At 39.3% G+C, this 11,351-nt stretch overlaps 1 protein-coding gene across 1 annotated transcript in view; it reads right to left on the reverse strand.

Annotated features, from left to right (window-relative positions):
* The window catches only part of PXDNL (peroxidasin like), a 407,402-nt gene that overhangs the window by 137,449 nt on the left and 258,602 nt on the right, over positions 1-11,351 (reverse strand). Inside the window, exons 7-8 of the mRNA XM_019527126.1 lie at positions 7,384-7,553; positions 1,022-1,139 (exon numbers count right to left, since the gene is read on the reverse strand). Of these exons, the coding sequence (XP_019382671.1) occupies positions 1,022-1,139; positions 7,384-7,553 (288 nt within the window). The remainder of the gene's footprint in view (positions 1-1,021; positions 1,140-7,383; positions 7,554-11,351) is intronic.

An 11,351-nucleotide genomic window follows, 5' to 3' on the forward strand; every position in this document is an offset into this window, starting at 1 on the left:
GGGGGATGAGCTCCACCAATCAAAACAACAAGATTTCAAGCCTGGGACTGAACCCAAGCTCCAAAAGACAAACCTGCTACACATAATTGTATTTAGAGGTTAACTGGTGAAAAAACAGCATTCATGTTTCAACTGAGAATAAAAAGTTGTGGTGAAACATGAGCTCGTTATCTTAAATAAGAACAATATATGTAATGTGAGTAATTTTTGGTTAACTATTTACCCTTTCTCCTTTTTAGCTCATAAATTTTGTTACAGACAAGAATGTGTTTGTTGTTTAGTAACCTTTGGCTTTTGAATCAAATATTTTTCCTTGTATAATTTCTCAGGTCTCTTATTTTCTGGTCAAGCGCACATTGAGGCCTTGTTCAGGAAAAGTGTTTGAGTATCTGTTCAAGTGCAGGTACGTTCTTAAGTTTACACATTTATTTAAATCCTGTTGATTTCTGATTGCAGGCTGGAATGGAACTAGTCTCTTAAGTTGTCAATACTGAATACTGTATTGGTCAGTATGTCTTTAATACTGCATCCCAGTTATTTAAAAAATAATCTATTATTGAACATAAACTTCTACTCAAAAGAAAAAAGTAAAAAGAGAATAGGCCTGAGAAATTATAAAAGGAAAATACTTTATTAAAATATGTTTGTTATTTGTGTACACTGTCCCTTATCCAAGGGAAAGTGGATTTCTGATCGGGAATGCAAGGGGAGGGTCCTTTTTAATAAATCTTGAAGTTTCCCTTCACTTTGGAAACTGACTAAGCCTATTAAGGTGAACAAATAAAATATGCTTTCCCTTTTCTTCTCTATGCATTTCCTTGATAAAGAATTGGGTTGCTTTCTTTGTGTTCGAAGAATTGGGTTGCATTTTCAAAGTCAGCCTCCTGCTGATTAAATTAGATTAGAAAATGTTTTGTTTACAGACGCATGCAGACAGTACCAATATATAGCCAAGGGATTAATAATAATCAGCACTTGAAGTTAAACTCATACACACATGCAAATATTATTTAGTATTTACTTGTTATGTATCCAAATTATCTTGGGTTTAGGATTTCCTTCTGCTTTGCAGGTAAAGTAAACTGTATTCCCTGGGGTCACGTCTGCATCTCGAGGCTCTGAGGTAATACGAGGTCTCTCTGCAAGGAAAGAAAAAAAGGTAGAAACAACCACTGGGTAGAAAAATGTTTTATAATGACTTCTGGAAGAAAATATTATATACATTTTCACCACGATCTCCAAGTGTGACCAAAGATTTTGTTGGAGAAATGTCACAACGTACGGTAAGCATCTGACCTTATGTGTACATTTGTTCTAAAAGGAAGCTGGCAAATAATTCATACAATTTATTTTAAGTCATTAATTAAATTAATGCTGCCTAACAAGCTAAAATATAGTATGCTTTATATTTTATTACTACTATACTTTAATAATTTTCTTTTTATAGTATTATTTGCTGCTTTATTTTTAGCATTTTTAAATGCTCTATGGTACTTTAAGGTCAGTGTAAGCCGGCTGGTCAGCTCTGTTCTCAGTTTTGTAGGCCACTTATATTCTTCACAAAACAACACAAACCACCCAAAATCTTCTGTCCTTTCCAGGAGAAGGATAATTTTAGCTCTTGGCTTCTAAGTACAGCAGCTGCTCTCTCTTCTCCCCACTCAAGCACTTGCCTCCCGAAGCTCTCAGCTCTTAACTGCCTTTGTGGTTCCACCCTCACTAGCTGGTGGTCATCCCTTCCAGCTCCAAACCTCCGAGGCCAGGCAGGCTATTCTCTACTGACCACCTGAAGCTGGGGTTCCCAGCCTCTTTACACAGTCATGATGCTTTACTTTTTTAGTTCAGCAGTAAAGACTAGATAGAAGCATATTTGTGAGAAAAGTAATATTTCATAGTTATTAATTACTTTAAATGATAAAATATCACTTTTCAGGAATATAACTCTTTTTCGATATAACATCTATGTAAAGCCAGCACATATGCACATACACTGGAAGGTGCATTGGAACAATCTCTCAAAGAAAAAGCTTTTAAAATGTGTCTACATTCTATAAAGTCACTTACATAATCAAACTACTGCATGCTACTCATGATTAGAAAGTGGCTGGTATATTTCCTATTCTGTGAATCTGTTCAGGCATATCTTTGTTTGTATATTTTATAAAATCAAGCCTTTTATAGTAACTATGGAGAAAATGCTACCAGCCTGGGAAGAAAATATGCCAGAAAAAAATAGACTGAGTTTCCCCATCTGCCCACTGGCAATGATCTTGTCATTTCTCTTTAAGAGAGATGGCTATCAAGTTGAAAATTTCATTTAACAGAATTGTAGAAAAGTAGGGCAGGAGGGAACCTCAGGAGGTCATGTAAGTGAACTCCCTGCTGTAGGTAGAATCATGGAAAAATGTGCAAGGATGGAGAGTCCATAACCTCTTTGGGTAACTTGTTTCAATGTTTAGCCACCCCCCCATATTAAGAAAGTTTCATCCTATAATCCAAACTAAACTATAATAACTATTTATCATATCTATCACATTTATCATATTTCAGTTCTCCCAAAATAATGCTTTTCTAGAAATGCCATTCTGTAAAATCTTTTTGACTTTTATTTTTTGCTAAGTTCATTTTTCAACAAGCTCTAATTTGCACTCAGGAAACATAGAAGTTGTATTAGTTGATACAGCAACATAAAGTTCAGCCTCAGGTGATGATCGATTATACATCTATTATAGTAAACACTCATTGGCTTAACAAGAATTTCATTACACCAGTATTATTGTCCATCAAGGGTATAGTACAGAATTATGGCATATTGGATTACTAATTAATGACTATCAGGCTCATGTTAAGAAATCTATCTTCACTTTTATGTGGCTGTGATATCTTCTTCCATCACAGTTTGAAAAGTTTAAAATTGTAGAAAGTCATAGTCCCTTTCTGAGTTTTATATTTGTAGGAGGAAGGTGGCTAAAAGAAGATGCTTTGGAGGTAGAAATTTTAATTAACATGTTAATAATGTCCAGACAAACTACTGAAACAGCACATATTTTAAATCTCCTATGATAAAACTGGGATATCTTATCACCTTAATCTACCATAAAAAACACACAGTAGAGTAGAGTAACATTAAATTAGACTTCACTGATAATCACCTAATATTTTCCATTAATTTAATTTGAACATAATTGAGTTTTTGATTAAAGGTTTCAGAATGCTTCCCCTATCACTTAAAATTTAGATGGGACAGCTGTTCAGATAGACTTCAGAACTTCCATAGTAATGGTAATGTTTTCTGTAGCTTTTGCCATTGCCAACAAACCTCCAGTTCATTTTAATCGTTTAACCAAATCAGCTCAGCCACACTCCCATAGAAAGATTCCCACATGCAATTTATTTAGACAAGTGTATTTTTAAAAAAATTCCTACCCAAGTAAGATATATTTAATATGAACAAATTCAATCCTCATATTTTGGAGGATTCCAGACACTACTGGTTTGAGCCTCAGAAGTCAACCTAGATCAGCCAAGACCAGCGATGCGATCTATGTTCGAGTGGGCCTATTGCAGGGGAATACCCCAAATGACATCAAAGTGGAGAGACCCCAAGAGGCACCCCTGCCAGAGATCAGGGGCAAGGTGTGGACACCATTCAGCTACCCAGGGCCTGAGGTGTACCTGCAGGGCCAGCAGCAGCGCAGACCCCAGGCACCACGTCCAACCTGGTTTATCAATTTGTGCTGGATGCAGATTAGCCAGTGTGCCAGGAAGTAAAGCCTGCCTGCAAGTGTGCGCCTCACACCAGCAGAGAAGTGAGAGAGACCCAGGACCACAGCTGATGGATTCTGGAGCCTGGCTACAACTTGCCTCAGCAGGAACAAAGCAAGCAGAATAGGAGCTTGCTCGCCAGACTAGAGGCTCAGAGGAGCCTCTAGCCCTAGGGACCCAAGCCCCGCAGAAAGCAGTGAGCAACACCATGGGAGACACACCAGAGAGAGACTGCCTTCTGCAGCAGGACAAGAAGTGGCTGTGAGTTTGTTGCAGGAAAGGATTCAGGACAGGTTATTGTTTTGAGCTCAACCATCCTTTCTGTGTTTGAGTTAAAGGCACTCCGGATTAGCCCCACCAGTCGTGGATAGTGAAAGCTAAAAACTGTGCTGGGAGGGGGGGAGGAGGAGCTGAAGCATTAAGCCTGAGCTAGTAATCCCCTAGAGGACTTAGGTAAAAAGGGGACATGATCTACCTGTGGGCTTCGGAGCCAGCAAAGGGGTCAATACTGTTAGGCTGTGCTCAGAGCGGAAAGACCCCAGGCACCCTGAGCAGAGCTCAGCTACAGATGGCCTAGCCAGTGGATTCCATAGCATAGACCAACAGGAGGTGGTAGCTGTGCTACAATCGATGAGGAGTAACAAACCCAGGTGCCTCCAGGTGGGTGATTTAAGAGACTGAAAGAGACTTTTCAACCAGTCGAGACTATAAGCCGTAAATGAGCACGGCTAATTGAGTGACCCATTAGCTGTGTTATCCTTCTACCAGATGACCGGTGGCTTGGCAATCCTGTAAGATCTGGTTGGTTCATGGATGGGATGCAAGGGGAAGAGGAGCCCCGAGGACCAGTAACTTGAGATAATCATGAGAGTAAATACAAAAACCAAGGTTCCTCCCTTTCTCCTAAAAAGATCAAGACATAGCAGGTGAGTTGGAGCATGTGCACTACCAGTAAAAGCAAGTGGAGGTCAAGCTCTCTGGCCTTTGGAACTGGTGCCCAACAGACAGGAGTGCCTGGTCCCAGTGACAGAACCAAGCTGGGCACAGGTGTCTACAGGGCCATTCAGATCTGGTTGTGAAAACATGCAGAGAAAACACTGTAGGATATAAGAACACAGGAATTGCCAAATGTGTTCAAAGCAGTGATTTCCTCAAGTGAAGTTATCCTGCTTCAGACAGCAGCCAGTACCAGACGCTTATGAAGGAGATGCAAGAAAACTTATAATGACCAACAGTGAAATAAACTGTTTATAGAGAAAACTACTTCTCAAATCTCAGGCAGCTGTTAGTTGACCCTGAACAATGGCATTCTTGATACATTTTTTTAAATTGAATGAAAGGAAAATAATAGTTCCCCGTATATATAACAGGATTTTGCCTGTAATAATTCATGTTTAATCCTTTAAAACAGGGATGCCAAAGATATGGAAGGTGGACCAGTGAGCTACTGGAAGTTGAAGGTAGAACCAGGGGCAAGGTCTGCCACGGAATTTGGGTCCTGGTTCTGATGGACATGGCTGTTAGCAGAAGAGGGGCAAGTGAGGGCTATGTAGATACAGCCTTCACTCATACTGTACCTGTCAGACCCTGGGTAGTGCCCCAGATTCCCTCTATTGTCCGTGGACCTCTGCAATGGCTGCTGGCCCTTCAGATCAAACCCAAGAGAAGCATCACAGTCCAGATCCAGCTTGGGGCCCAGAGAGAATCTGAAACCCCTGCTCTACAACCATCCTACTAAATTCAGTCATTTTGAGACCAGGTTTCATAAAGTTAAAATACAAATTCTACTAAAAAGTTCTTCATCCACTTTAAACGCGACTTCTTGGCTGCTTTCTAAATTCAGCATTATTAGAGAAGGCTGAATAGGAGTGTGCTCATATGCCTTTCATGTCATATGAAGCCAAAATGATTTGACAATGACCTTCATAGCAACTGATGACATAGCTTGTCACCTACTAAAGCATCTGATGATATAGGTTGTCATCTACTAACAAGTTAGTCTTTAAATATGCCCTGCTTCAACAATACATAGAAACATTTAAAAACATTTAACAAAACTCAGTCTTCAAATTGATATTCTTTGACTGAGAAATATGATCTGAGAGACACCTTTCTGCAGAGGAGTAAAGTACATTAATATTGCAACCTTAACTGTAGAGCCTCTAGTGAGCAACTCTTTTAAATATAAATATATAATCAAATACCACAAAGAATTCCTCTGTATGTAGTCCCATTAAAGCAATGGAACTACTCACTATGCGTATACATACAGACACAACACATCATTCCAGGATTTCTGCCTTACTCTGCAACATTAGAGAGTTAACAATTAACCAACATTAACAATGAAAAATGAATAAATGGATCCTGCTTCCAACTGATAGCACATCTGAACTTTGTTCATATGAACTTTAGCCATAGTGAATATTCCATCACAAAATGTAACCAGTGCATCTATTTCACAACTATGGTTTGGTTTTAGCTATTAACATTCTATTAGTAAAGTAGAAGCTATTTTGTACCATAAAATTTCACTAAAATTAACTGTATCAAATGCATATAAATAAGATAAACCCTTACTTTCCAAGTGTTAATTATTTAGGCAAGTGCAATCTACACTGGTAAGAGTTCTACTTTAAGTTGTACTTTTAAATTCAATAATTACAGTGTATCTCAATAAAAATATATTGCTCAAAATCAAAAAAGACCTCAAAATCTTTTCACTTTAGACCTAAGTAAAACCAAAGCATCCACAGTTTTGTGTTTCAATTAAATGTACTATTTTTGTTCCACACTCTCTCTCTAAGAGCCTTGTACATTGTAATTTTAGGCAGTTCTTAGCCCCTGGATTGTCTGCATGTTAACACATTTAAGTGGTTTAAAGCAGTCATTATTCATCTTAAACTTATGCCACTCCAGGGCAGGATTATCTCTAATCTGCATAGCCCAGCTCCTGTTCCATTAAGGTGTGATCACTCCACACCGCTGTTCTGCCCAGATTGGTCTTCCAGTATCCTAGGATGAAGTGGCCCCTCTGTAGTCAGGACAAGTGGGGATGTCAGGGTACAGCAAGTCCAGGCACAGCCCCTCGGCCCCACTGCTCACCGCAGCCCAAGACTGCCTGGCAGCTGCAGCGCCTCTTCCACCACGGACTAAGCTGCCATTCCCTCTGTCTGGTGGAAGCAGTGAAGTAGTCTGGGCAGTGGGAGGCCCTACAACATCCAGGTGCTCTGGAGCTCACTCTGCCTGGCAGGAGCAGCGAGGTATTCAGGCAGTGACTGAAGGCACTGTGGATGCAGGGTCTCCAAGGCTGTGGTGACTGGTCTGCCCGGCAGGAGCAGCGAACCAGTTCTGTCCCTAGCTCCTACTCCTGTCCCTGCTCACCAAGCCTCTAGTGGCAAGTCATGGCTGTGCAGGTGAAGGGCAGCCTGCAATTGTTTTTCACCTTAAGGTGCGACTGCTTCACTAAACCATTAAGCTAACAACACTACGCCGACTAACCTCTGTGCAATTTACAGCGTAAGTTGTAGCAAGGGTCTAATGCACATAGATAAACCACACCCATTTTGACTTAAAGTCAGACTTAAATTTCCACAACATTAAGACAATTTAACTCACCACAGTTGAATTCTTCCACCAGTAATGAGGCAACAGACCTTCCCTGCAGTGTCTTGGGATATTCGCATGAAGCAGCAGCCTGGGTATTGCCTTTTCTGGTATAGTCTTTTATCAGTTCAGCCAACCACAGTAACTCACAGTCACAAATTAAGGCATTAGAGTCTAAACGTCTGCGAATACATAGTTGTCTAGAATTAACATTAAGACATTTTATCACCTGGCTTGATTTTAATAGCTGCCTTTACCTTTTATGGTATTATATAGTCTCTTCAAAATAACTACATCTGTGTGTCCACACATACATATGCATATAAACAACACACTTACTACAAGCCTACTACATTTTGCATTTCTTGTCATCCTCCCACACACTCACTGCTCAGGATTACAGCCTGTTCCTCAATAAAAAAAAATGTTTAAAGTAAAGAAAAATAAAAACTCCAGCACAGAACACTAATAGCCACAGGGTGCAAATATCTATTAGAGAATCTGGCTATGTACAGGAAGAGCTCTGCTACTCATATTCCTAAAGGGGTTTCTGCTTGAGTAACATTTATATTTTGTGGAATTCCAAGTGCTCTATATAAAGGGATAAAACATTTAACTTTCATTCTTCTTCTAGATGAAAGGGCTTATGATTTTTTCCCCAAAGCTCCCTGTGAGAAATTAGCTGAAAAAGTGGCAACATTTTTTACTTCTCAGGTGTGGAATCTAAATGATGGCTGGTCCTACTTGGCACACTACCAAAGGAAGTAGAGCTAGGGAGCTTTTTCTCTCCTTCTCAGAGCAGTTTCAGGATATAATTTGCCTCCCCACATATCAGAGAGCAAAAGAGGCTGTTATCTAGTACCACTTGTGAGTGCTAGAGTATTTCTGGGTGGGAGAAAATCTATGGACTCAGGAACCTCTACCATTACTTTACACCAGAGCTGTCCAATTTCCAAACAGCTGACAGCGCACACCCCAAGAGCTGCACCGGGGTCCCCACTCCAAGCTTCTCACCTCAAAGACTCCCAGCAACCCACCCACCATTGCACCACATGTCTGCAACCCTCCCTTCATCATTCCACTCTGCCCATAAAATCCTCCCCCACCCCTTTTTCCACAGCTATACTGCATGGGGCAATTTGGGGGGGTGGGGGGGACAAGGATGGGACGGAAAGCCAGGTAGGAGCCTAAGAGTCTCAATTTAACTCCTCGCAGGCTACAAGTTGGGCAGCCCTGCCTTAATGCAGGGCTCCAATTTGTTATCTGGTTCCAATTTGGCAAAGCACAAAAGTACAAGCAAAAGATGCCTTTCTCTAGACTTTAGCTTGCACTTAAGGCCTCTGAAGTCGCATTTAAAATTCTACATCTGCTTAAAGACTTTCCTGAATTGAGGTTGCTAGCAGAGTTTTTTCCAACCTTCCCAAGTATAGATCCACTTATGGAGAAGCCTACCTAGGCCCTATTTCAGCATGATTTTCTTTTTTCTCACAACTACTATATGCCTTTAAAAATATATATCTTCTCTATCTTTATTTTGCTCAGGGTGACAGTCACTTCCTTTTAAGTGCTGGATCAAAGAAAAAGCTCTGTCCCAAAAGTAATATTAATAGGAATGCCTCTCAAAAAGCCCACATTATTTAGAAAGAAAGGCAGCCTGGAATTTGAACACAAATTTCTTCAGGGCCATTATTATTTAATAACCCCTTATTTTACTGGGCACATAACAGAATGGTATGGTCATTTTCATATTTTTGTGAAGTGTTCTTTTTTGGGAAATGTACTATCTATCTCGATACACTCATGGATTTTGTGGGCTGCTGGTCCCATTCCTGGGATAGGATCTTCACAGAAGATATATTCACAGGCTCTTCTTTTTTTGCCCATCCTCAACAAAATTAGAATATTTCTTATTCTAAACATTAGGGTAGTACAGTTAATTTTTCATCAAAGCACTATTGCTTAGAACCAGATTTACTGTATTCCAGATTATCCATCCTCATAGAATAGGTCCAAATTCTAGAATAGACTCAACAGATCAGGACAAGGAGGATCTGACTACTGTAACTTAGAGTTAACACTAATTTCCATTGCTACAGTATCTAAACAACTCCCTATTCTTGAACAAATTTACTGTATGAGAAGGGAGACAAGTCCTGTTGTCCGAATTTCATAAATGAGGATTGGAAAGACAAACACTGACACAGATTATATTAGAAGCTTTGGGCAGAGCCACGAACAGAATGTTGGCGTCCCAGGTCCTTTTTCACACTTGTTTAGGGGATACATATTAAAAAGCTATGCCTTCACAAAAAGAAGATAGTTTAAGTCTCTAAACATATTTTATAGCCATTTCTTGTAATGAACATCCTTCAGGCTCTCTTCTTGTTGGCTACTCATCATGACAAGCAACATGTTGCTTGAAAGTCAATAACAGAGTTTTAAAACAATGGAATCAAATATGAGAAAAAAAATACAAACCAAAATTTCTCTCAACTTCAAGAAGTTTAATGACTGAAAACTTAAAAAAAGAAAAATGCACCATTTAGAATGAGCTCAGTGTTCACTCACTACCATGAATTTGGAATTGGCTTTTCTCAAAATGGGACTGTTAGCCCCAAAACACTATTCTCACCTCAACTTATTTGCAAAGGTTGCATTAACATCAGTAGGAGTTACACATGCATATTGACAGGGAAACAGACCCCTAAGGATACGTTACTAATACCGAGACACACAAATCCTTAATTCCTCATTTTCTTTGATAGCATTGTTACTCACCCAGTATGACTTTTTTTAGCCATATAGTGCTAAATAGCCATATAGTCTTTTCTCTGGTGTTTTCATGTTCCTGGCTCTTGATAAGGAAACAGCTAAGGAACAAAGCCCTATTTCTACTGCTGTAAACTTCAGGATTTTCAAAGGTAATAGTTAAAATACTAAGATTGTGACAGTGAAAAAGACTTTTGTGTGACCATAATTCAGCTAATTACTTATGCACATACTGAAATTTAAGAATGTGTTTAAGACAATTATGTCAATTATTTAACTTTAAACACATTTTAAACATGGATTAGTGAATAGGAATAGGTGTAAGCACCTATCTAAGTGTTCTGCTCAACTGGGACCAAGCTGCCAATTAAATGAAACCCTGATAAGCTGGATATTTCTTGGTGTTGGTAAGCCTTGTCTTAATTCACAAAGAAATGCAGCAAAACTTCCATCAAGCCCAAAGAGGCCTGTTCTCTCCAGCTTAAGCAAGAATTTCCAAATGGGGTTTTGGAAACCTTATGGTAGAAGAAACAGTAATCAGAGTTTTGTTTAAGTTTTGAAGCCACAAATCTGGAAGTAAGAGATGAGCAGTGACAAGAAGGGACTCTGAATCTCCTTAATTTCTTTCTATTGTTTATTAATTATGGAAAAAACACTCCATAAGCACAGATGTGTGAGAAACTCAGCATTATCTCCATATACACTGCCAGGCTTTTGCATCCAAGATAGGTCACTCCTGTTTTGCTGTATCTTTCAAGCAAGGATTACATTCAGTGAGCTAATGTCTCACTTGGTGAAATTCTATTATAATATAAAGAGACAGGGAGAGGCCTACTATAAGCACAATTTTATATATCTGTTCTTTTCCTTGAACAAGAAGCTAACATTACATCTAGGATAATGGAACATGAAAATAAATGCCTAATAAATACAGCCATAAAATTAAATTCACCGTTTGGTTTTCATGTCTCCAAACAAGGTCACCATTTCTATTAACTGATGTTACCAATCTCTCTCCTGCTTTGGCCTTCATTGTCCCCATTTCAAATTCAATAACAGCTATCGACATCCACCTCATTTTTCATTCTTCATTCATGTTCTTCTCCCCCTTTTCTTTCACCCTTCTCTTATTTTTTCTTATTTCCTTTTTGACTCCTGGAGCAAACAGGATTCGAAACCAAATATGTGAGGTTCTGGATACAGATCTTATA

Source organism: Gavialis gangeticus, unplaced genomic scaffold (genome assembly GCF_001723915.1).
Source record: "Gavialis gangeticus isolate Ggan-Ray unplaced genomic scaffold, GavGan_comp1, whole genome shotgun sequence".
In the NCBI taxonomy this organism is placed as follows: Eukaryota; Metazoa; Chordata; order Crocodylia; family Gavialidae; genus Gavialis; species Gavialis gangeticus.